This window comes from Salvia miltiorrhiza, chromosome 6 (genome assembly GCF_028751815.1).
Source record: "Salvia miltiorrhiza cultivar Shanhuang (shh) chromosome 6, IMPLAD_Smil_shh, whole genome shotgun sequence".
NCBI lineage: Eukaryota > Viridiplantae > Streptophyta > Magnoliopsida > Lamiales > Lamiaceae > Salvia > Salvia miltiorrhiza.
Genome location: NC_080392.1, coordinates 1,548,742 through 1,574,402, shown reverse-complemented (window position 1 = coordinate 1,574,402; position 25,661 = coordinate 1,548,742). Strand labels below are relative to the sequence as shown.

Here is a 25,661-nt window from a genome sequence, read left to right as displayed (position 1 = left end):
ATAAAAGTGATAAATTAGGAGAGAGAATGTGATAAAGTAGGAGAGAGAATGTAATAAAGTGATAAAGTAACAGAGAGAAAGTGATAAAATAGGAGAGATGAGGTAATAATTGTTACTATATTTAGAAACGTGTCAAGATTTGTGGGACGGTCCAAAAAGGAATAATTGTTATTTTTCTTCTGTTTCTTTTATATCTACTGAAGGTGCATCGATTTAATAAAAAGTTGTATTAAAATCTTCATCATGCAAATACTAATGTGACTTTCTTTTGTGACATTAATGAACAGCAACAGAATACCGGGAGCTGACCTATAGCTACCGGAAATAGATTTCACAAGAAAATAATCATCTATATGGATCATAGACCTCACAAGAAAGTGTTGAAGATAATTAATTATGATCAACTTATATACTTATTTGGCCCAACTCTACTCCCATATTCTCATACATATATATAAAAAAAAAGAACTTTACTTCCATGACAAAATATATATTACTTTCGTCCCACTGTATCTGAGACTCTTTCTATTTAAGGCGTCCCACTATAAGTAAGACTCTTTCTTTTTTTGGTAAAGATTTTACCCTTTAAACACATTTTCACTTTTTCATCTACAAACAAAATACACTTTTCTTAATTTTCGTGTTAAAAAAAAAAGATCTTACATACAGTGAAACGGATGAAGTATATTAAACTATTAAAGTAGGAACCTATATATAGATCGAGTAACTTACAAAAGACTAGTGCACATGATCTTGCACTTAAGTGTTTTATGAAGATTGCATATTTAATTATCAATTTAAGACTAAAACACAATATTTATGTTATCGGTTTTTCAATTTCAACTTCAACAGATTTATATTAAATATTTATATCGGGTAGAGACCGTACGTAGAGCTCAACTAAACAATGAATGAAAATCTGTACACTGCGGATAAATTGAATTAGAAATGAGCTGTCCCAACTAACACCTCTCTCTCTCTCTCCCTCTCTCTCCCTCTCTCTCATTCAAATACAAATACAAAAAAAAAAAATAGATAAATAAAGAGGAGATGGATAAATAGAGTATTTTTATACTCATTAATATTGTCATTTTGTAGATAACACAAGTGTCTTTCAATATTCTACTTTGCTGTTTAAAACAGTTGCTTCACGAGTTGCTTCCTATGTTCTAAGTTCGCTGAAGACTTCTAGCTAATAGCTCTATACTTGCGGATTTTTGAGATAAACTTGGAGATATTCATTACATATTTGTGGATAAACATGGATCCGATTCTGCAGATTGAGGAGAGTTATTTCGATCCATATTATCAGATAGACTCCAACTAGTTCAGAGAGTCCTATTCAAAGCATGCTTCCTATATGCGATGATAAGGACCAGAGTGTGCTGCTATTTTTTGGTGTTACCCTACTGTATTTTAAGAGAAGTTTCGTGGTTTTTGTTCAGAGCATACAATACGTGTGAGTGTGTTCTTATATTTTGCTTATTTCATCTTGTAAGCGTTGGGTGTTGGAATTGGTTTATTCTTTTGTTCCTTTACACCACCCTGTTGGTGTAAGGTTGTTTATATTGTTGGGTTTAAATGGTGAATGTGTAGCATTCACACTTAGAGGGTAAGTCGTTGTCTTGCTCTCAATTATTCATCTTGGTGGAGGTTTGAGAAGATATAGGGGCTAGGAAGAATGAGTCTTCGCGTGACTTTACCTTGGGCGTGACTTTCTAGATGTAGGTGTTTTATCACCGTATTGGTTAACCAATTTTGGTGTTCTTGTTCTTTATGTTTTATGCACGATTGTTGCATCAGTCTCTCTGCGTGTTATAACTTCTGGGTGTGCGAGATTTAATGTTTTTGGATAAGTGAAAGTTACAGTAACATTTTGGCTAAACTTATTTTAGATATTTTATAAGCTTCAACATTCTATGCATGTTTCAAGAATTTGTAATTAAGTTGTTAAAATATTTGAATTATTGAGCTTATCAGTTAGAAAGAGAAATTTGAATTGAAATAAAAAATCTTTAATATGAATCAAGAAGGATATATATTGAAAATAACATAACAAAATAGAACTGTATCTATAAATTGATTGTTCCTTATATGATCATCATCGTGACAAAATAAGATATGGATGAACTTTTTTTTAGGAAAGGGGGTGGTGGTTACAAGTCGTTGGAACTTATATTTTTAGATATTATAAGTTGCTTATAATTTTTTTTTTGTCAAAAAAGTATTTTATAAATTTCTTAAATATTTTATAAATGATTTCAAGTACCTTATAATAATAACATCTTCCTTAAGAAAAAAAAATTTAGGAAATGAGAGCACAATTAAACGGTAACTAGAATTGTTCAACATGAAGATAGTCAGATGAAAGGATTTTAATACTGTTAATTTAGGAAAGAATTTTATTTATTAACTTGTAGGAAAACCTTATCACTTATCAGTAACGACAATCACAACGTTCTTATTGTATCTCTTTCTTTACGAGTCTTTAATATTTGAGTAAATATCAAAGAATTAATCACTAATTAAATAAAAAATTTCCCATTTTATAGGTTTAATCAAGCTTATACTTAAGGTTGTCACACATAACTCGCAACAAGTAAAAAATTTATGTTAATGATATCACTATCACGGAATATATCAAAACTATAAAGAACAGTACGCAATGAATGATTAATCAGTTAGGTAATAAAACACCTACGTTTAGGGATCTCGTCCATGAAAAACGATCAACTATATGAAGTTAAGATACAAATAGACTTACACAAGAAGACTTGATCTCACTAAGCCACTATATCTTCTCAAAACCTCACTAACAATGAATAATTGGAAGCAAGATAACGACTAAATCCCTAGGCGTGAACTCAACGCACAATAATTTCACCAAGTGCTAAGTGAAACAATCAATTTCAGAAATGCACAACTTGAATAATCGCTCACAAACTCAACGAAAAGCGAAACGCAAAATATGATTTAAACAACACACGAAATATACTCTATGAACTCAAGAGAATATAAAAGCAACAGCCACAACTCGTTCTTCTCTTCGCTTTATATAGACGTCGACTGCCACAGAACCCTAGCTCAACAAGAATAAACTCAAAATAAAAATGAGTTTGAACCATCAAAAGCATAAACTCCCCCTTAGGACTTGTCTTTTTTTTTTTTTTATCGCCCCTTTTATTTATTTTTCGTTTTTCCGGTTGGAACACGAGGAGTACATCATGCTAATGTGTCTTTGATGCCAAATAAATGACGAGCATCATAGTAATTAGGATTTCAATAATTATGATTTTTTTTAGCCCTTATATGATTTCATAGTAAAAGTCAGAGCCAAGATCAAATATAAAGTGTTGGTGGTCACTACAAAACTGTATTTAGGTACTAACAAAAGTCAAGCAGAAGTTGCATGTCCAAAGTTTAAACTCTAGTTTAACATGAAACGAGTAAATAAATGAGACCTGGCAAAAAAGACTGGATAATTTTCTAAGTTAGGCTCAAGCTTCTAAGCTTATAAATCAGCTTTCATTTCCTTTCCCCAGCATTACAGCCCCGTCCATTGTCTTTGGATTCCCAAACGGTGGCTGATCAAAGGGGGTCGGCAAGATGGCAAAGTTTGATGGGTGATCATATTTACAAGCTGGTCCGTACTTGCAAATGCCGTAGCGGTGATAATGCGTGCAGATGGGCTGATCCTGCATTGTTAAGAATTGCAACAGATACAGATAGATTTATCAGTAAGATAAGTTTTCTCAATTGCACGTCCATCGTTTGGAGACTATGAGAAAGATGCTTCCAACAAAACCCAGCTTCTATTTTCCGTTTTGGATGATGGTTGTTAAAGGCACAAGATAGCTTTGCTTAGTGTGAGCATTAAATGGAAAATTCAGTTGAACATACAAGAGTCCACTCAAGAAAGAACGTTTTCTAACAATGTAAAGGCAACATGTCATATGAGTGTGTGTGTGTGTGTGTGTGTGTGCATGCGTGCATTGAGAAATAAAACAAAAAAATCTTACAGGTCTAAGAGGCAAGCCTTTGTCGCTGAGAGTGTATGTGTTTGGTTTTCCCTTGAACATACGGCTTTTTGGATGATGAAATTTGCAATTTGACCTGTATTTGCAGTCGCCAGTTTTTAGGAAGAAACTGCATTCTGGTTCACCGGGACGTTCTGGATATTCTTCGACTAGAATATCAGGCTGACGACGCATGGGGAAGTTTATCTCAGCTGGTAGATTGTTCATGGCAAAGGCTGGGGGCGTTGGTAGGCCCTCAGATGCAGAGTAGGTTGCAGCCTCAACCAAGTCAAAAATGAAAAGGAAGCAGATAAGACAGCTAAAGAGGACATCATAAGGATAACCCATTAAACTTCAAATTAAAACCCACCGGCCACCACACACAATCACAGACAACACATGAAAATTATCAATTGGTCAATGATCCTATTGCCTTCAAAGCAGAGATTAGGAGACAACATATAGCATCACCATCGAATCGTAATGTATGATTCACCATATTAGTATTACTTGCCTACATGCATAGAATTTAATAAAGAATCAATGGTTCACATTTCATCTAACAAATGGCCCTCTGTTTCACATCAAAACACACTACTTTAATCTTTTACGTAAGTGTTGAGTAAACTTTTCAGTTAAGACCATTTTTACATCTAACTGAGAAGGATTTTTCACCGAAATCCAGGTAACACAAAAGTAACTAAAATAAAGAAAGTTGAGACCATTGTTTAAGTTTCAAACTCATTCATTAACCTTTACAATAGGCACGAGCTCAGCATTTACTGAGAACATGAAAGACACTTCACCAATGAGAACTTCAGAGTTCTAATCCACCACGAGAACAGTATTTCCACCAAGTGTACTTTCCAGAAAACATTGAGGTTATTTATTAATTTGACTTTGAGCACAATAAGTTACTTTTATACACTTAATTCTTAAAAATTAAAACATTGGGACAAATTATGAAACCAACTAAATAAACAAGATCAAGCCAAACTGAAACTCTTTTTCGTTTCCATGTTAGCTAGTATAATTTCTAGATTTGACAAATGGCCCAGCATGGCAGAGACTTTAAAAGTTAACAAAAAATTATTACAAATAACATAGATCAGACTTTTTATTCTTGATGATCTCTTCATTGCTAAATACAGCAACTTGGCCCTTTTAGGAGCTAAGTGAAGCTTCTCATTTGCTAGAGCATTACGACACGACAACAGATACAAAAATAAAACAACCAGAATATCCATAACCAATGAGGAATGCAGGCAACATAATAAAATCCAAAGTTTTACATAAACTATAGTCTATAGCTTACAAAAGAAAATCAGAAGATTTTGGACATTCGGATAATATTCCTAACTCCTTAATCTGCCCCATTCCTGTTCCCCCGTTACAAAAATAAAACTTAACTTGGGTGAAAAGGAAGAATACTGAATACACTATTTACTAAACCCCTAGCTGGTGGAACTAGGCAGCATCTGGGAAGATCAAACAGAGGTGGTGTTATCTGTCCCACCTACCTCAAATGTTTCCAGCAATTTTCCAGAGGGGAACAATAATATTCCATATGTGACTTCCACTATCCAAGCAAGAGATTGTTTCAGAAATCAATGAGGTCAGTTAAGAACCCAGAAACACTTGTTTGATGAAAAGAAGGATCAATTACTGAGATTAAAGAACACATCCACAACAAATGCAAAAACAGAGAGTTTTACACTCCCTAAACCTTGACAAGAAAGGCAATTTAGACTACCAAAAACAATTGAAACAGAAGTAGTACTAGGTAGATATCTGAAAACAGTACCTCTGCACAAGGTTTGAAGAAAATAGAAGACTTATACCAAAATACTGAACCATACAGTAGGATGATAAGCAAAAGATACCTGATAGCCGTTCCAATCTTGGTTTGAAGTAGGAGCACCTTGGGATGGTGGAAACATAACTGGTATGAATGGAGAAGTCTCATTAAATGCTCTTGGTGAAGACCATGAAGAGGGAGATGACGAGGAAACAAATTGTGGTGGAAAAGAACCCCCATTTCCATATCCAGAAGTGGAATCACCACCAACAGTGACAGGTTCAGGATGATGATATCTGCAATTCAATCCATATTTGCAGGACCCAGTGCGCATGTAGTAGGGACACTCTTTTTCTCCCTGTGATGAAGATTATTATTACCAACAGATTGAGTTGAGCCAAAAGAAACTAGTCAAACTTGGCTTTGGATATTCATTATAGTTCACCATAGTATCACAGCTAGAAATGACAATCGCTTTTTTAACCAAGTGTAGCTACTTGAAACTAGTAGCTAGTTGCATAGGCATTCCACATTTTTAAGTGTCTAATTTAATGAAACTCAACATTTGCAGCTTTAATTAGCTGCATTCCCTATTGATTCTGAATATATGTTTGGAGCCGTTCAAATGCCACTAATTCGTTAAATTAAGGAGTAAAGGATTAACACATAAATCAAACCAAAGCCTAGATCAAGGGAACAAAATCCAAATATACATGAAGAAAACTTCAAATTCTGCAGAAGAGCCATACAATTCGAAGTGGTAACCCTAAGAAGTTGAACTCTGGCATTTGGCTTGAGGAGCTTCTGTCTGAACCATGAGAGTATTTACAGTCCTTTCCATATTTGCACCCCCCTGATGTCAGATAATACTGCATTACATACAAGTAAATTGCTGCATCAGATAAGAAGTTTACAGGAAAACTCAACCTGTACGTATAATGGACGAAAAAACAATATATCAGCAGAATGTTATGCTTCATGCGTCGGGAAAGGAAATAGATAGAGAATGACAAAGGAGAAAAATCTATGTTCCAATAATAAATCAACAAAACCTGATGCAGGATTTTATTCGTAAGAGGGCTTTGTCATGGTAGCAAGATGAAAAGACTTAGACTATCACACTATATCTAGTGTCCAATTAGCAAGAAGTTATCAGGAGCCAGGCATCCACTTGTAAAGCAAATATATCTACGTTTCCCACAAAGAGAAAAAAGAAAAAGAAAAAGAAAAACTGTAATAACCTTGCATTCAGTCTGCCCTCCCCTCTCTGAATTCTCTTCCTTGTGATTTGTTCTCTCCTTAACATTCTGCAAAAACCAAAAAGCAAAAAAAAATTATGATTAAAAACTAGTGACAATGAACAATATGATGATGAACTGTACATAAAACATTATTGGCATAATCTAACTCAACTAGGCAACTTAAACAGACCTGATTCTTTCTCCTAGGAGGGTGATTAAACTTGCAATTCAACCCAAATTTACACGACCCGAATTTCATGTAAAAAGCGCAATCCTCTGCGTCAGGTCTCATGGGATAGTTAACCTTCCTTCGACTATTGTTCTGATTAAATCTCCCTAACTTCGACGCTCCATCACCAAAATTAATAGCTACACTACCCTCCTTATCCTCATCACCTTCATCAATCTCATTTTCATATTCGCCGCTCTCCGAATCTTTGCCATCCTTTTGTGTTCCCAAATGATCCCCTTTTTCCTCATCAATGCACACCAATCTCTCGATGTGGGCCTGCTGGATGGTAAGCTCACACAAGTCTCTCTCAATAGCATTAAGAAATTCCGCCTCTTCATCGGGGGCGGCGGTTTCGCCGACCACCTCCTCCATCACCGCCGTCGGCGGATCACTCCCCTCACCAGGGGCATTTTCGGGAGCCTCGGGCTGCTGGATCTCAACAATTTCGGGCTCAGGCTTGATCGGATCGGACGGTGGCGTGTCCTCGACCAAAAACCCTAACCCTACCTTCACAATTGGGGGTTTTTCAGAGGTTGATGATGGTGATTCAGCCATGGTGGCCCGTCCGCATGTCAAACCCAAACGAAACCCTAGATCAAATGGCTGTTGCTCCACTTTTACTGCTGTATTGCTCCAAAAGGTTGAAAACCGAGTGAGAATGTGTGTGAAAGGGAATTATAGTGTGTGTGTGGAGTCCAGTATTTACTGACTGGGGACAGAGCTGAATGGAGGAGAGACGCAAACTGCCACTTTTTTTTCTCTCTCTACACATATAGGCTATGGATATGTGTGTGAATGAGGAATAATCTTTTTACTTTTCTGGGTTTCTGGGTATAAGAAAATACACTAGATTTATCTAAAATTTAGAAGATTAGAGGTTTATGAGTTCTTTGCAAAGTTTGTGACACATTAATTGTTACTCTCTCTTATTTTATTTTATTTTAATTCTATATATTGTGTTATGTCCAAAAATAACACCTTGCGAAGAAGGCAATAAAAACACAAGAAATAATATTGAAATGTATAACATTGTACTCCCTCCGTCCACAAAATGAGTACTCATATTTCCTTTTTCGTCCGTCCACGAAATGAGTACCCATTTCCCTTTTTGGCAAGTGTACCCCACACATTTATTTAATTAATACACTCAAAAAGTGGGGCCCTTAAACTATTCACACTACACTCCATACATTTCTTAAAACCTGTGCCGTCCACAAATGGGTACTCATTTCGTGGACGGAGGGAGTATTAATTTGTGTGTAAGGCTATGAGAACAAGTAAACACTGATTGTCGATCGGTTTTATATTAGAGTTTTACATGTATTTATAAGTAATAACGACGAATTCTAATAGGAATAGAACTCTTGTTGGAGTTATAATCGGACTAGGCCTCTTTATATTTATCGCATTCTTTCCATAGCAATCTTCCAATTTTGGGATTGGGTCCATCAATACTGTTTTGAACTTGGCAAATGCATATTTTTGTTCTCATCATATCAAATTAAAATAGGCAAATAGCTACTTTTCGGAATGATACTTTGGAAAATAGGTTTTTATTTACTTTTTTCTTAAGAGAAATTTCTTACAAGCACATTTCCTATTATTCTGAAAGTTTATGAGTTATTTATTACAAAGTTTATGTGAAATTTACAAAGTTTGTCGGATACATTTTTTTCTCTTTTGACAAAAACTCATGTGAACCTCCCCTTGCCATAAGCTCTTCCTTAAAATAAGAATAATTAAAAATAATAAATCTATACTATATTAAAAAGGGAGTTTCCAATTTGAAATCAATTTCAAATTGATTTCAATGGCGATTTTGTGATTTCTTCCAAAGATAAGGTCTTATTATATATACACAAAAAGTAGTTTAAACTTAAATTACAAATTACAAATCCCACATGAAAAAAATGGAGTATGCACTAACAACTGCTTTTACGTGCAAATGTGTTGAGAAACTGCAATTGAATTTAAGAAGAAGAAAAAAATAGCAAATAGATTTGTGCAGCAAACTAATAGATTTTAAATTTATTTTCTTTAGTCCAAATTAAATTAAAAAAAAGCTAAAATTTATATTTGAAATCGATTTTAAAACTGAGTGAATTGTTTTTAGTCATAATATAATTTAAGGTTTATTTGTAAACTATATTTTTCCTTTTATTTCCCTTTTCTTTATCTTTTATTTCGTTTATTTTATTTCATTCTAAAATTGTGAAATTTGACTACTTATAAAATATTTAACATGAATATCAAATTAAAGGTCATGATAAGAGCTTTAATTTGATATATTTTAAATAAATATTTAATTTAAAATATAAAAATTATATGTATTTAAAGATTAAATTTTAAAAATTCTTTCTCCCCACTCATCTTTTTTTTCGAATAAATTTTCAATTATTTTTATTTTTATTTTTACTTTGTTACTTATTTTTTTGCCTTTTCATAATATCAATTTTTACTATTGTGAATCTTTCTTTATTTTTTATTTTTATCTTTTTCATATTATCAAATTTTATAATTGTAATATTCAATTGAAATATATTTAGTTAAAATTAATTTTTATTATATTTATGAGTATGATAATTGAATTAGTATTAATTTTTATATAAATATAAAAAATAAAAAATATTTTCCCGTGCATTTGCACGGGATGCAAATCCTAGTATATTGAAATTAAAGGATTATTGCTAAATTTCAAATGGTGCTTTTAAAAACTATGTTTTATGTTATTTTTATAAGCGATGTTCCTGTTATTATTTTGAAAGCTTGAGATTTCAATGAAACACCAACCGGTGAATAAAAACTAAAAATTTAAAAATTACATATGTAGCAGAGATGGAATTATCGAAGTTTTTGTTTTGTACTTTTATATCATTCAATGTACAAAACATCATCTAAGCCAACACGCTGGAGGAATGATAAGCTTTTCTTTAGTCATTTAAACACATACTAATCATGCTAGTGGTGCTTCTTCTTCTTCTTCGATAAATTACATAAGTAGATAAAAAAAATTTAAAGACCATGCGATAGAGAGCTTGAACCCAAGACATCAGGTTTTGGGCAGTACAACGTTTATCTTGTATTATTATTTTAAAGAATTTTTCTATTTCTAATAATATTAAAAAAAATTCTTTCTTTTTAATAATATTAAGGACTCCACGTTTATCTAATTATCTTGTATTGTTATTTTAGAGGAAGGTGAAAGAAACCATTGGTTATTTGTATATCCTGTTTTGTAAATTTGTTTTGGTTTGGTTGGCCATGGGTAGAGAGTTATGTGTCTAGAGAAGCATTACTAGCTAATCAATCACTAGCTTAAAATGAAAGCGATATATTATGTACAATTTTAATTGGACAAGATAAAAAAAGATGTTAGCCTAGCAAAAATAGTCTACATTGTCATATTCAACCATATCAACAAGTCTCCATTCGACACCAAACGCAAGGGTCGGTCCTGATATTTCGGAGACCCTAGACAAAAAAAAAAAAAATCTCCCCTAACCTTTTTTTTAGAAAGAAAGGCTCCCCTAACTAGAAATGAAGCTTTGTGAATTTTGTAGTAAACTTGAGGTAGCTGGACAACTATAACTTTAATTATAAACTGCAATAAATCATAAAACAATGATCAAATAATTATAGAAATAAATGATACTCCATCTTCTTATATTTTGAGAAGCAAAATCATCAATAGCATCATCAAGAAACCTCATGTGCAATGCATAAAAAATGTTAACCCATTTAACCTTTCTTACGACATAGTAGAACGCAAATATGATTTTATCAATTTTAATTTTGAAAAAATTCTTTCTACCGAAGCTACAATAATCGTCTAGTCAACAATATTCTATATGCAATAAAAATATTAGGAAGCGAAGTCGACAACATTCTATATACAATGGAATTATTAGAAAAATATAATATATGCATGTAATATATATATATATATATATAGGCTAAAGTTCAATAAAGAAGGCCTAAATGTAAGAAAGAAGAAAGAAGTAAGCTAATCCGTTGATCTTATCTAATCTAACGGACATGATTTATTCACGCCATGTTCAACGGATTTTTTCGTTGAACATATGGGGGGTCGAAACCCAGAACCCCCAAAAATATTGTATATGTTCACGAATGTTCAACGAAAAAATCCGTTGAACATGGCGTGAATAAATCATGTCCGTTAGATTAGATAAGATCAACGGATGAGATTACTTCTCTCTTCTTTCTTACATTTAGGCCTTTTTCATTGAACCTAACCCTATATATATATATATACATGATACTCTCAATTTTCCCCTTTTCTTAATAATGGAGTTTAAATTATATAAGCACATTCATAAGAGATCCTAATTGGCAGCCAATAAATAAGCCCACATTTATAATAATATAACTATATTCAAGCCCAAAATTTATTCAAGCCTTAGCCCACACGCTGCCACAAATTAGGGTTTGCCCACTTACGGCGCAGAAGCGAGAAAGCGAGGAAGCGAGCGGCGCCGGCGGGGGCGGCGTGGAGGCGCGGTTAGGGTAACAGGAAGAATGGGATAGAAATTAGAAGAAAAGAAGTGGAAGATATTGCTTGAGCGTAAGTATCGAATTCTAATTTCTAAACGTATTAAATACGCATTTACAAACCCTAGAATAATTAAAATAAAAATAGAAATACGTATTGCATATGTATTTCTCACGTATTTAAACGTATTCGTATAGGGAGATCGACGTCTAGCTATTTTGGCTTCATGTGTTTGGAGCTAGTTTTACTGGACCATGGTCTCCTCTCACCTCTGCCTGCTGGTCATTATTTGGTTTCATGTCTGGTTTCTCCAAAAGGAAATTCCGAAATTTCACTAAAAATGATTGAATTGTAGTAATTTTTAGTTTAGAAAGTTGTTTTTTAATTGATTCGGTTTCTTTTCTGCATGCAAAATTGGTACTTGGCCATGAGTATATTTAGAGAATTTCTTGGTTAAAATCTGAAATAGTTTTGTCGGAGATATATATACAAAGAAGTTCTATCATGTCGTTTAACTTCTTTGAGCTAAAAGTTTAAAATTTCAAGGATAAACTCAATTTACACTTGGAAATGACTACGTCTTGAGTTGCTATTCAATTTTGGAGCTAGAATTCACACTTTATTTTGCATTCTATCATTGATTGATTTGCATAAGGAAGATTATTTTCTTATATTCTGCAGTTAAGACGAGTTCTATGCTTTATTTTACTCTACTTCTTTGTCATGCTTTACAAAGTTGATTATTTTATAAGTTTATTGATTAGTGATTATGTTACTTATTCTTTAGTTACATTTGTGCAGTGAATCTATATAGCTGACCTAAGGCTGTAAAGTTGTACTGAGTTCTATGCTGTATTTTTGTCTACTTCTTTATTAAGGTTTACTAAGTTGCTTATTTTATGAATTTATTATCTATGCTTTATGCTTAAGTTTCATATGTGGAGTTGACATGCTTTATAACTGTTTTTCATGTTTTGCTGCAGATTCATGGATAGCAGAGAGCATATTGAGAAGTTCAAGAAGTATGAGGCTGAATTTAAACAATATTTGATGTCAAAATACTTCTCAGACAAGACTATATTTGGAGGTAAATATTGATGGAACTAATAATAGATAGAGGACTTGATTGTGAATGATAGTATGCATGAGAGGATGCCATTTTGCACTCTTTGTAACAATGGTCTGCTCTTAGAGACTTGATCTTTTTTTAGGACCCTTTTGAAGTTTGACATGGTTATTAGTTTTCTAATTAATCAGTTTGTTACTCTTGCAGGCAATATATTCGATGTGAAGATGAATATAGATGGACAAACTATTACTGCTAGCAGGTAGACCATCTATTCCATTCCAATACCTTCATTTGCGTCGATTATGTGCTAAGTTTACTGTCTATGGTGTAGGTTGCCACCATACCAATCCTATCTAGATCCAGCGACTTTCGATGAAATGATAAGCAAAGGGTCAAGTTCTTCAGCAGAAACCCCATCAACTAGTACTTCAAATGGGAAGCCCTCTATCTAAGGTTACTTACATCTAACTTCTTGTACCATATGGTTGAGTTCACCTGAATATTGTGTTTATTGGGGAGTTCATAATAGCCATGACCACATTTTCTTTTGAAGTTTCTGAATTTTCTTGTCATAAATATCAATATATGTGAATCACAATGTTGTTCTGGTTGCTCTTGTGAAGCTTCTTTTTTTAAAGCACAGTTTTGTGAAGTTGTTTTCATGTATGTGAGATGCATGAGTTTCTATCTTTGCAACTAACTAATTACTTGTTCTAAATTTTAATGGTCTTTCCACCTTTTCACAGACAAGGGAATGGAAAGGAGGGATACTGCACATGGCTTGTATGGATGTTAGACTAAGATGAAACATGATTTTGTAATGGAGGAATATGATGTCTTTTCCTAGGTGCTTTTATTTGTCAAATACATATACATATTTCTTCTGTAATTGTTATTGAGATGCCTTGTTTATGTAATAAATTGGCTCATCGAAGCATAACATATTCGGACTCGTCCAAAGATCTTTAGTTTAGCATTCTGAATGGTTCATTTTTATGTTCAATTAGAATTTTAAACAACTTAGGATTATAATTCTGTCGCTTAATATAATAAATAGTTTTTTGTATTTCATTATTCAACAAGTATAATGAAAGTATATAATTATGTGTTTTTTCAAAAAATATTTCATCTTATAAAAAAAATAAATTAATTTTCATTAGTAATAGTTCACGACTTAACTTTTACTTGAGAATTGACTCAAATTTAACATTGAAAATTAATTAAGAAAGGAAAATGAGTCAAAACTAATACTTCATCCATTCCTAAAAAATTGTGACCCAAAGGGAAGGACACGAGTTTTTGGGACGGAGGGATCATTTTCAAATAAGGAAATGTCACAATTGTGACCCAAAAGTTTGTGGGATCATTTTTAAATAAGGAAATGTCACAATTTTCAGGGACGTCCCGAAATAATAATAAGGTCACAATTTTTAGGGACGGAGAAAGTATAAATTTAACAAATTAATATAAAATCATTGAAAAATGTTAAGAATTAATATGAATATAATATATTATATTTTCTATTGTAGTATTTCTTATATATATTTATATATAAAAAAACTCAAATATTTAACGTTAAGCGTGAATATTATGATTATTAAAACAATTTATTATATTCCCTTTTGTAGTAGTATTTCTTATATATGTTTATTATTAAAAAAAATGGGGGGGGGGGGGGGGGGGCGAGCATGTAAGCGAAGGAAATCAAGAAAAGCAGAAGGCACATTCCACAGCTATCATTCTTCACCGGCAGTAATTACGAGCTTAAATCGATCCCTTTTGGCCCGTTGTTGCTTCTCCACCTCCATTTTTCTGGCAATCGCCACCACAGATTCAGAAACGCGATCAATCTCCAGCAGCTTCAGGCTTTTCCCCAACACAAACGGAAATTCTTCAAGCTCCCTGCACCTCCTAAGCACCAGCCGTTTCAGCTTCGGAAGAGGATCCCCCGACGCCGTCCAATACCTCAAATCCGCGCCTTGAATCAGCAAGAATTCAAGACACGGGAAGCCGCCGCCGACGGCGTTCCACGTCTCGCCGGAGAAGGCATCCTCCTTCAGCTTGAGCACCTCAAGATTCCGAAGCATTCCCAGAGTAGACATGTGCTTCCAATCCAGAAACGTGGACGACAGTTTCAAGACCCTCAGATTAGGAGGGAATCTGTCTGCTCGAGGAAGCCGAGGCAACGGCTTTCTCGAGCAGCTCGTCTCGGGATGAACGTCGTGCACTAGCCTCAGCTTTTGAAGACAGACCAACTGTCTCAGATTTGTGTCTAAAACGATGCTTAGTTGCCCGCGAATCCCCAAATCCCTGAGGTTTAATGCCCTGTTGAAGACATCCTCGCTGCAGCAATGGGCTGATAACAGACTGAGTGTTTGCAGATTCTTGCCAGCTTCACCTCTCACCTCCTTGTTGATAACAATGGCTGCTTTCGTCTTCAAATGCCTCAGCTGCATCATGTTCCATATGTCTGCCTCGATCTCAAATGTACGCGACGCTGTGTCGACTCTTATGGTCTGCAGATTCCAGAGCTCGAACGCGGCTTTAGGAAGCGACGTGAGGCTGTCACCGGATAGAGAAATGTACCTCAAATGAGTGAGTTGAGTGAGCTTCAAGGGGAATTTGGTGAACTTGATGGGGTTCACATCCAACACCCTCAGCAGATTGAAGGAATCAGGAATTGATGAAGTGTGCTCTGCTGGTAAATCCATGGCTTCCTTGGAGAAGCACAGGAACGACACGATCCACGGCCCCTTCGTCTTCCTACGGAGGAAATCCACCACGTTGGAATGGATGCACAGACGACGACAGCTCCTTATCCCAGAAGCAGAGGGATGGAACACTCCTTCACTGGACCTCTCAACCTCTTGAAACAGGTTGTGTCTCGTCACTGCAGCCTCGTTTCTGCAGAACTCGCGTATCATGTCATGAACACGGCACGTTCTGGCATCACCACGGGCCGTTGTCTTATCCACCACGACTAAGTTTCTCCTCACAAGGTCCCTCAGAATGTCCTCTGCAACTTCCTCCAAGGCCTTCTCCTTGTTCCTCTGTATGAATCCTTCTGCAACCCACAGACGAATGAGCTTCCAAGCTGGGATCTCCGCGTTCTCAGGGAACACGCCTAGATACAGAAAGCAATCTCTCGAGCCACGAGGCAGCTGATCGTAGCTCAATGCAATGATGTTCTCCACAACATTGTCATACTTGATGTACATGCTCAAACTAGCTGATATGCTTTCCCATTGAGTTTTCATGTCACTAGTTTTGGGGTGTTTTTCAACAAGGATTCCTGCCATCACGACCATTGCAAGTGGGATTCCTTCACATTGCTTTGCTATAACACTCCCAATCTCCTCCAACTCCGGTGGGCATTCATCAAGCTTACCAAACACTTTCAGTTGGAGAAGCTCCCAACTTTCTTTAGAATCTTGAACTCGCAGCCTGTGTGGCTCTCTCAAGTGATTTACTTGACGAGCTACTCTCTCATCGCGGCTCGTTATCACGACTTTGCCCATTCTATTACTCTTCGGCAAGGAATCTTCAATAGTTTTCCATGTCTCAGAAGTCCAGACATCATCCATGAACAGCAAGAATTTTTTCTTCTCAAGATAGAATCGAACCTTCTGAGCTAACTCAGCTTCAGACAAAACAGACATGTCTAGCTCAGTGAACCTTTCTAGGATGGTAAGAAACACTTTCTTCATGTTGAGCTCTTGGGAGACGTTAACCCAAATCAGAGTTGAGAAGTTGTACTGGATTCTCGGATCCTGATAAATCTTCCACGCGAGAGTCGTCTTCCCAAAGCCAGGCATGCCGGTGATGGAGATAACTTCAAGCTCATCAGATTCTTCATTCAGATATTTGATGAGAGTATCTGCCTCATCTTCAAAACCAACTACATTTTCTTCGTTCCACGAAATCTGTGCAAGAGAGCAGAATCATATGTCAGAAACTAATGTAATTGATATTGCCAAAAGCTGTATTCAAATTTATGTTCTCATCTGTCTCACCTCAGAAGGATTTAATCTAAGTTGAAAGTCATCATATCCAAGGCTCTCCCTTTCCTCTGATATTGTTTCAGCTGATTTCTCCAGAGAGCTACTGCAGTATTTCAGATCAATAATTTGAAGAGTTAATATCTCAGCAAAGCCCATTGGAATCTCCTTCAGCTTCAAGTGTCTAAGATGCAGGTGCCGAAGAACTGGAAAATGGAAATAGTCTGCTTCCCAAATCTCCAACTCACATCCATGAATCAGTAGGAACTGCAGTCGACAAAACTCTCCTTCGACCGGATTCCACTCTCGGCCCTTGGCAGCATTAGTCCTCAGCTTGAGAACTTCAAGATTAGGCAGCAAACCAATCATGGACATATCTTCCCATGGAATGAAGCAGTTTTCCAGAGCCAACTTCCTAAGTGAACCTGGGAATTCAATATTCCCATATAACTTCTCATCACCTCTGATTCCAAGTGATTCGAGTTTATCAAGCTGGACAAGGTTGCACAGGTAGTTTTTCCCAAAGCCATTGACACTATAACCATAAGTAATCCTCAGTTTCTTCAAATTAGGAATTCTTTGAATTATCTGGTCAGTGCATCTGAAGTTTAGGATTGTTGAAAGAGTTTGTAGGTTCTCAAGAACTACCAAATTCTGGGCATTTGGAGGGTCTTGGAGGATGATCCTCTCCATCTTCAGGTGTCTAAGCTGTGGCATCTGCCAGATTTGAGGAGGTAGGGAGACTTCCCTGTCAAGAACTAAAGTTTCTAGATTCCAAAGCCGGGATATAGATTTCCAGAGCGAAGAATTCCTCAACGACAAATCCATGGCACAAGCAACGTATCTTGTGTTGATCAGGTGCAGAAGCTCCTCAACGGTGTAGAAGTCCACCACATCAAGTATCCGTAGCAAGCTAAACTTCCGCGTAATGCTTCTGGAATCCCAATATAAGCTGCTTAACAAGGTTCTGTTACGACGCGCCAGCAGCAAAGGGTTACTCAGCTTCTCTTTCCTTCTGCAGGGCTGAATGCTGATGCGGCGCTCTCTCTCAACACGTGGTGAGATTTTCGGGTTCTCAAACTTTTCAATGTGCAGAAAGTTGTGTCTGTGAGCTTCCCTTCTGCAGAGGTCCCATATCACATGATGAATGCTGCAGCTCTTCAACTTCCCACTGCTTCCTTGCTGACAAACCAGAACAAGATTTCTGTGGATTAGCTCCTCCAAATACTCCTCTGCAGTCTCTTCTAAGGTTTTATTGCTAACAGCTTTAATGAATCCTTCAGCAACCCACAATTTGACAAGCTTGGATACTCTAACTGTGAAATCAGCTGGAAATACAGATAAATAAAGAAAGCATGGCTTTATATGTATTGGCAAGTGACTATAACTCAATGATAATATCTTCATGCATTTGTCATCATTTCCATAGTTTATGGCAGAAGTCACATTTGCATCAACAGATTCCCAATACTCTCTAGTCATTTTGGAGCTTGCAAGAAGCCCACCAATGACAACAATGGCTAGAGGCAGCCCTCCACATTTTTTAGCAATACTTTTCCCAACTTCCTCCATTTCAACAGGGCAGCCATATTTTCCAAAAACCTTCTCACAAAGCAAATCCCAGCTCTGTGCATCATCTAGAAACTTCATTGCATAAGGGCTACTGCAACTTCCCAAATCTAGTGCCAAGTTTGACAGCCTCGTAGTTATCAAGACTCGACTTCCATCGTTGCTCGGTGGGAGGAACCTCCTTACGCTGTCCCACGCCTCGATATCCCACACATCATCCATTACTATCAAATGCTTCCTCCCAAATAGCTCCTTATACAACAACTCTCCTAGCTGCTCATCACTCTTCTGCTCATCTGCATAAATATTACTACTAATGTGATGCAGAAGGCCTCGAAGAATCTCTCTCGCGGTATAAACCTGGGATACTGTTATCCAAGCACGAACAGGAAAGTATTCTCTGATAGTAGGATTGTTGAATACATTTGTAGCCAGAGTGGTCTTACCAATGCCTCCCATTCCAACAATCGGGATGATGAGGCGATTCAATTCATTCGTGGCGAGTGCACTCATGACTTGCAGCAACTGCTCGTTGAATCCAACCATTGTATCCTCCCTGCTCAAGGGAGGGCGTGGGGATGAAGTAGCTATAGTCGAATGCAGATCTTCAATGCCTTTCTTGTTTCTGATCATGGCCACCTCTTTCTCCACAGATTGAAACTTCTTTATCACCCTTGGTATCCCATTCTTGTATTTGATCTTCCCCAACTTCTTCACCATGGCACCAAGACCTCTCACTCCATTCAATCGAAAGCTTTGATGTGAAAGCGCGGAACTCTCTGCTACATGGATAGGATACTTGTCTTGAATTTGGCTCACCACATGAGATTCAATAGTATCTTCTGCTGCATAAGCTGCCTCTGCAATCTTCTTCTCCAAATCATCCATTTCTTCCCTTTGTAGACTCGAATGAGTTTCAAGAAAGTCTAACAAGAAACAGACTTTGTGGTGTAGAGACTCTATCTGTTCTCTAGGGATGATAATCTGAGTGAGAGGGTGTGGATGCAGAATTTGGTGTAGGGTGTGAGTGAGAGAAACTAAAGCTGCGTAAGCAGCCATCACCGGATTCTGAGAGCTTTGAGATCACTGTGGCGCAAGTGAATTGTTGTATGTCTATCTGGATAGCATTTTCATCAACGAACGTGTGGACTCAGTCTGCCCATTAGCTTTAGTCATACTTAAATACTTCATCTGTCCACGAAAGAATTTCCTATCTTTCATTTTTGGGACGTCCACAAAAAAACTTCCTACCTATTTTTGGACTATACCCCACCACTTACAATTACTTACTTTTCATTTTTTCACAACTCTGAACATTAATTATAACACATTTTCACCACTCTCAATACACTCAACAACTTTTTTCTCTACTCTCAATACACTCAACTAACTTTTTCTTAAAACTCATGCCACTCTCTCATAGGAAGTTCTTTCATGACGGAGGGAATATTATTTTTTGGAAAAATTAACAAACTTTAGCTGGAAAGAAGCCCTCGCAATATTACGGGACATTTATTTTTAAGGATTAATTTTAATAGATAAAAATATTAAAATTAATTTTTAATTTATTTAAATGAATTAAAATTTTGAAATATCTCAAATTCTTGATTATTTAAATTATTTAGATTGATTTTACTTGATATATTATATTTTATTGAAAGAATTAGATTGAATAGCTAAACACCCCTAAACTTATTAACAAGAGTTTTAGGACCTGTTACAATAGCTTACATTGCATATTTGCATAGTTCATTGTGTTCCATACTTCCATTCTATTCACTAAAAAATAGTTTCCAAAAGTAGATTTTGGATCTATTATTATTATTATTATTATTATTATTATTATTATTATTATTATTATTATTATTATTATTATTATTATTATTATTATTTGTAATTTCTCTAGCCCGACGAGTTAACCTGAGATTGAGATTGAGTAGACCGAAGGTTTTTATTTATCGGATAAAGTAACAAATACATCTTTGAAGTTTAAATCGAAAAATAAATAGGTTTATTATATTATAATTTGTGTAAATAGATTCTAACATTCACATGTCGAGGCAAATTTGATTTAATGTTCACAAATTGAGGCAAATACGTACGTCTCTTCATCTAACGGGTTGTTAACTCCTCGTTAGAAGGAGAGACTTATCTGCCCCAATTTGTGAATGTTAGAGACCTATTTATTGTCCCCTTTATTTGCACGCATTCTTCATTCTCCAATATATAGCATCCTCGATGGAACAATTTCTATATATAGGGTGTGTATCTAGTGAAATTTCTATTTTTCGTGACAAATGAGAATACTAATAAATCACTACGAATAAATCAATATAACTCATGAATAGTCACATTCAATTAATTTGGTGAAAATATTATCCCCTCCAGAGTTCATACTCAAACGAGAATGCATATTCGGGTGTTACAGTGATTTATTCGCGCATATTCGCACGCATTGTATTGCTATTTTATTTGAAATTAAGCATTTCAATGATAGAGTATAAATATTTATCCTCTAAAGAAAAGGATATTATTATATAATTTGTGGGGTTGAGATTTATTTAGATTATTCTCTAAGGGGACGTTTACTTTGAAGGATTAGTCTTGATAGATAAAAATAGTAAGGTTAATCCCTTACTTATTTTGCTAGATTAAAATTTTAGAATATCCCAATATCATTTAAGCTTATTTTACTTAATTCTTATCCCATCAAAATGGTGGGATTAGAGTAATCATATTCTTCAGGATAAAAATACTCAATCATCTATTTAATCCATTTCATCCTAAGCGTTTATTTTGCATGATTGATAAAATGGATAATTGAGTATTTTTATCCCCAATAGTAGGATTACTCAAATCTCACTATTTTGATGGGATAAGAATCAAACAAAATAAGCTTAAATGATAAAATAATCAAGAATATTGCGATATCCTAAAATTTTAATCTAGCAAAATAAGTAAGGAATTAATCTATTTTTATTTATCAAAACTAATCCTTCAAAGTAAGCGCACCCAAAGCAAATCATGAAATCAAAACGAAATGTACAAAACCTATCGCTAATTAAGCCTATCTGCACCCTTAGAATCAACATCAAATTCCTAGAGAAAAAGAAGGGAAAGAAAGAAAGTTGGGCTACGAGAAAAGTAGTTAATTTTATCCACTTCCTGTGAAGAAGAAACCCTCCAAAAAAAGACTCGTAACTACTAACTCAAACAAGGTTTCTAATTACGTGTGCGATCAATCACCCATTACTTCTCAACTCTTAATTTGCAGTTTACCCATCTGCAATTTCATAACAAATATTTGCACTATTATAACAACCATCCATTTATGCACCCTACACTTATATACACGCAAACAAATTAATTACAATTGTGTGTAGGGAAAATACATCCACCCAACTTAAACTAGATGTGCTTGTTTTATTATACTATTGTTGTTGCCCACAAATAATCCAAAATGTTAATTTTTTTAATGACATGGTGTCTACTTACTCACTAGAAATGACATAGCGTCTACATGGCTAACAAACGAATTACAATTGTGTGTAAACGTATAATATATTGAGGTTAGGGAAAATACATCCACTGCACCCAACTTAAACTATATATGCTTGTTTTATTATACTATTGTTGTTGCCCACAAATAATTCAAAATGTTAATTCTTTCAATGACACGACGTCAGCGTAGTTCATTGAAAATGATATGGCGTCTACATGGTGTTTACGTGGAATCTATGTGGCATCTACATGACATCTATATGGCGTCTACGTGGCTCATCAGAGTCAAAATTGAACAACTAATAAAGTTCGTGCATTTTATTGAACTTTTTCTAAGTACGCATCAAAAATGAATTTGAGCTAATATTGATGTTTTTATATGCCATTAACCATCAAAAAAATTGATTCTATTGCTTTTCTTATTGTATTTTACTTGTCAAAGACTCAAATTATAATCAATTAGGTTATAATCATTTTGGCCGCAATACGACATCAAATGATCAAATTAATTAAGTAGGTTTTTCGAATACAAAATCACATGTAATATAATTAACTAATTAACGTAGTATTTATACTATATCCTCTATATATATCTAGACCCCAAATTCTCTCAACCCTCACATATTATCGAGAACTCCCCAAAATCTTAACTCTTCAAATCATAAAAAAAAAAAAAAACAATCAACCAAATATATTTTAATTTCCATGGCAATTTCCAAATCATTATTCTTGAACTTTTTGGTGATCTGTTGGTTAGGCTATTCTCAAGTATGCGGCGGCGCCGGGGAGCCGCTGCCATGCATTCAGAAACTGATGCCGTGCCAGGCATATCTGAAGGGATCGGCGCCGCCGTCGCCGGCGTCGGCGTGCTGCGTGCCGCTGAAAGAGATGGCGGCCGGCGACACCCATTGCCTCTGCGCCGTCTTCAACAATAAGGCCTTCTTGAAAACTCTCAACGTCACGCAGGAAGATGCTCTCAATCTTGCCAAAACTTGTGGTGCCACTGCTGATATATCCATTTGCTCAAAAGGTTTTTTTTTCTTCCCATTTTTATTTTATTTTTCATTTTTTTTTCTCGAGCTTTTTGGCATTTAATTTGTGAATATTTATGTTCATCCCAATTCTTTCAATTTCGTCATATATCTCCATATAAGAAATATGTGTCAAAACAAATTGAGTTTATTGCGAAATATTAGGGAGATTGGTCATTTATCACGTCACAAATAAAAATTACATCCATTTACGATTTACCAACGACTTAGGTATGTTTAGATACTGTTTATTTTTTATCTTAGAAAAAAAAGATACTTTTACAGTTGGGGAATGGGCGAAATTTGGAAATGAAACTGCAGTCAATCACCTATAAATGTGAATAATTAATATTTAATGTGACATATATATAGTAAACTTTTAACAATTGTTGATCTCATTAAATGATTGATTATCTCATTATCCTGTCGAGTTGAGTTTACTAATTAGATTTTTTTTATTGCCATCTGCCAGAGGCTTCACCACCTTCTGTTCCAGCTGCTCCTTCTTCAAATAGTAAGTTTTTTCTAAGAATTAAATATTTCTGATCAAAATAGCAAATTGATGGCGATATATAATTAGCTCTATATATGGAAAAATAGATGCTTAAATTTATTAAGTACAAAGTGAAAAAAAAAAAAAAAGTAAGCCATAAATTTGTGTAAAATTGTATGTGTAGGTTCGGAGCCGAAGAAAAATGCGGGCAGCAAGGCGTCACATGTTGGAGGCTCTGTGTTGGCGGCCGCCATTTTCAGTATTATTGTTTATCTATTTTAGAGATATTTAAATTTAATTAATGGAGAATTGGTTAGTTCGTAAATGCGCTTCTTTGATGGGAACATATCTGTTGTGATATTTTCTCTTTCGGCATGCTTGTTTTGGAACTGCAGTGCACGAAAATATAGAGATGTATACCTATTCTCTCTCTCTCAATTATTCGACTTTAATTGAACTTTACATATATAATTATACATTTTTAAAATTAATTTATTGACAATTTCAATTAATCAAGAAAGTGCATTATATATACTTTTTCTTTAACGGAAAAATGTGATTTTCTTCTAGCAAACATATAGGAGTAGGTTATATCTCAAATTAAAGAGATGATGGAGATTGTGGCAAAGGTAGACAAGTTCGATCTATGGTGAAGCACAAGAAATAATTTGTTTACGTTTTATTTATGTTACTTTAGAACTTTTTATTTCCTTGTGGTTCGTCTAGTTTTTTTCTTGAGGGAAAGAAGAGAGTATTATTAGGCGCACGAACATGGAATATGGAGATCGACCCACTGCAAAGGACAGGGGTTCATTCTAAATATGAAGTGTAGAAATATATATCTCACGCGGCTTTTGCTAAATAATGAGCGATGAATACCCAGAAACAACGACAGTTCTCTTCGACTATAGGAGGCAATAGCACCCATCTACATTATGTTCCTCTTGCACGAACTGATCGTCTCGCAAGCTTTCTTACAATCGGACTCCATCCAACCATGTGTAAAATCCATCTCCTTGAGCCATCTCCATTTTTGATTTTATTGATTTATTAACAATCAAGAATTATCGGTCATTAATACTAATATTTATTTAATTATTCTTTTAAAAAATAACAATTGTAATATTAATAGCGGTCTTTAAAATGAAATATGAAATATTTTTAACGTTTTTTATACATATATAAATTACACAAGTAAATAAAGAAATTTAAAAATCGCGTCACGACAGACTCGAACCAAGGACCTCAGGCCTTAAGTATTAATCACTTATCGTTAGACTAACACATGCACGGAACGATGCTTTTTTTTAATAGTGTATGATGTATATTTAAATGAACCTCCAACTAAGCATGTAGAAAACAATCAATGATGAAATTAAAAGTGAAGTCTTATGTCTTTTTATGAACAATGTAAACAAAATAAATAAAGACTCGAGTCTTGGTCTTTGCCTCGGTTTGTAACGTACTTGCAGTTGCAGCTGCTGACAAAGTAGATGTAAATGAAACTTCCTCTCCCTTTCCATAAAGTTTGGTTTGCTTCTCTTATGCCCTACCTACCTTCTTAGCGTTTTCGCATTATCGATACAACTATATAAATTTTAACAACATTTTAAATTTTTTCATGATTTTATTACTATACTTTAAATTTGAGTACAATGTGAAAGTAGTTACTATACTTTAAATAATTTAGAGTGTTGGCCCAACTATAAGATAAATAGATAATGCCTAAAACTTGAGGTCCTGAATTCGAGTCCTCCCTCGCACGATCTTTAAATTTCTTTATTTTACTTACGTAATTTATAAAAAAAAAAGTGAAAGTTGTTGCTTGGAGAGGAAGATTATATTACTTGGAATGTGAGGAGAATAACTTAAGTAAACTTTTATGACCAAGCCCTTCAACCACTTCCCATATCTTAAATATTTTCTTTTCCTTTAAATACATTAAAACCTAGTACAATACTCCCTCCGTTTTTTTTAAGTGTCCTATTAAGATAAATTTATTGTTCCTTTTTAAGTGTCCTATTTGAAAATTTGAGAATAAAAAATGACAAAGTTCCTACTTTACCCCTTTTTAAGTGTCCTATTTCAAAATTTGAGAATAAATTTATTACACTTTGAAAATAATAAATATGAGCACAAAAGTAATACTCCAACTTCCTTGATATATGTACTTTTTTTTTCCATGGGACACTTAAAAAAAACG

The 25,661-nt window shown here is 34.9% G+C and overlaps 5 protein-coding genes and 1 long non-coding RNA gene across 8 annotated transcripts in view; 3 read left to right on the top strand and 3 right to left on the bottom strand.

The window, feature by feature from the left end:
* The window catches only part of LOC130987821 (uncharacterized), a 551,243-nt gene that overhangs the window by 475,846 nt on the left and 49,736 nt on the right, over nt 1-25,661 (top strand). The window lies entirely within an intron of this gene.
* On the bottom strand, nt 3,342-8,227 carry LOC130987798 (zinc finger CCCH domain-containing protein 67-like). Of its 2 annotated transcripts, XM_057911481.1 has the most exons (6): nt 7,246-8,227; nt 7,056-7,121; nt 6,564-6,683; nt 5,900-6,172; nt 4,020-4,295; nt 3,342-3,695 (listed from the first exon to the last, which is right to left on the bottom strand). In XM_057911481.1, the coding sequence occupies exons 1-6, from the start codon at nt 7,840-7,842 to the stop codon at nt 3,519-3,521; spliced, it is 1,509 nt and encodes a 502-aa protein (XP_057767464.1). In that variant the 5' UTR covers nt 7,843-8,227; the 3' UTR covers nt 3,342-3,518. The 2 variants fall into 2 exon arrangements, with proteins under 2 accessions (XP_057767464.1, XP_057767463.1); XM_057911480.1 differs by having other exon boundaries at nt 3,342-4,295.
* Nucleotides 5,243-5,895, bottom strand: LOC130987836 (uncharacterized). The gene is made up of 2 exons (XR_009089858.1): nt 5,770-5,895; nt 5,243-5,736 (listed from the first exon to the last, which is right to left on the bottom strand). It is a non-coding gene; the product is annotated as an uncharacterized LOC130987836 (long non-coding RNA).
* On the top strand, nt 11,642-13,826 carry LOC130987829 (uncharacterized). 2 transcript variants are annotated; one of them, XM_057911529.1, is made up of 5 exons: nt 11,668-11,869; nt 12,599-12,675; nt 12,781-12,884; nt 13,071-13,125; nt 13,198-13,826. In XM_057911529.1, exons 3-5 carry the CDS (start codon nt 12,785-12,787, stop codon nt 13,316-13,318), a joined length of 276 nt encoding a protein of 91 aa, XP_057767512.1. In that variant the 5' UTR covers nt 11,668-11,869; nt 12,599-12,675; nt 12,781-12,784; the 3' UTR covers nt 13,319-13,826. The 2 variants fall into 2 exon arrangements, with proteins under 2 accessions (XP_057767511.1, XP_057767512.1); XM_057911528.1 differs by lacking the exon at nt 12,599-12,675 and having other exon boundaries at nt 11,642-11,869.
* Nucleotides 14,516-19,585, bottom strand: LOC130987771 (putative late blight resistance protein homolog R1A-10). The gene is made up of 2 exons (XM_057911436.1): nt 16,880-19,585; nt 14,516-16,789 (listed from the first exon to the last, which is right to left on the bottom strand). Exons 1-2 carry the CDS (start codon nt 19,490-19,492, stop codon nt 14,603-14,605), a joined length of 4,800 nt encoding a protein of 1,599 aa, XP_057767419.1. The 5' UTR covers nt 19,493-19,585; the 3' UTR covers nt 14,516-14,602.
* On the top strand, nt 22,547-23,896 carry LOC130987825 (non-specific lipid transfer protein GPI-anchored 3-like). Its single transcript, XM_057911524.1, has 3 exons — nt 22,547-22,964; nt 23,438-23,479; nt 23,643-23,896. The coding sequence occupies exons 1-3, from the start codon at nt 22,640-22,642 to the stop codon at nt 23,738-23,740; spliced, it is 465 nt and encodes a 154-aa protein (XP_057767507.1). The 5' UTR covers nt 22,547-22,639; the 3' UTR covers nt 23,741-23,896.

Excerpts from the sequence above, each read along its gene's own strand:
- LOC130987798 (XM_057911480.1), bottom strand. The coding sequence starts at position 7,842 with ATGGCTGAATCACCATCATCAACCTCTGAAAAACCCCCAATTGTGAAG. Across the intron at positions 7,122-7,245 it reads CTCCTAGGAGAAAGAATCAG|AATGTTAAGGAGAGAACAAA; the intron begins GTCTGTTTAAGT and ends TGGTTTTTGCAG. Across the intron at positions 6,684-7,055 it reads GAGGGCAGACTGAATGCAAG|TATTATCTGACATCAGGGGG; the intron begins GTTATTACAGTT and ends TATGTAATGCAG.
- LOC130987829 (XM_057911528.1), top strand. The coding sequence starts at position 12,785 with ATGGATAGCAGAGAGCATATTGAGAAGTTCAAGAAGTATGAGGCTGAA. Across the intron at positions 12,885-13,070 it reads AGACAAGACTATATTTGGAG|GCAATATATTCGATGTGAAG; the intron begins GTAAATATTGAT and ends TTACTCTTGCAG. Across the intron at positions 13,126-13,197 it reads CAAACTATTACTGCTAGCAG|GTTGCCACCATACCAATCCT; the intron begins GTAGACCATCTA and ends TCTATGGTGTAG.
- LOC130987825 (XM_057911524.1), top strand. The coding sequence starts at position 22,640 with ATGGCAATTTCCAAATCATTATTCTTGAACTTTTTGGTGATCTGTTGG. Across the intron at positions 22,965-23,437 it reads TATATCCATTTGCTCAAAAG|AGGCTTCACCACCTTCTGTT; the intron begins GTTTTTTTTTCT and ends GCCATCTGCCAG. Across the intron at positions 23,480-23,642 it reads AGCTGCTCCTTCTTCAAATA|GTTCGGAGCCGAAGAAAAAT; the intron begins GTAAGTTTTTTC and ends TTGTATGTGTAG.
- LOC130987771 (XM_057911436.1), bottom strand. The coding sequence starts at position 19,492 with ATGGCTGCTTACGCAGCTTTAGTTTCTCTCACTCACACCCTACACCAA. Across the intron at positions 16,790-16,879 it reads TTAGATTAAATCCTTCTGAG|ATTTCGTGGAACGAAGAAAA; the intron begins GTGAGACAGATG and ends TCTCTTGCACAG.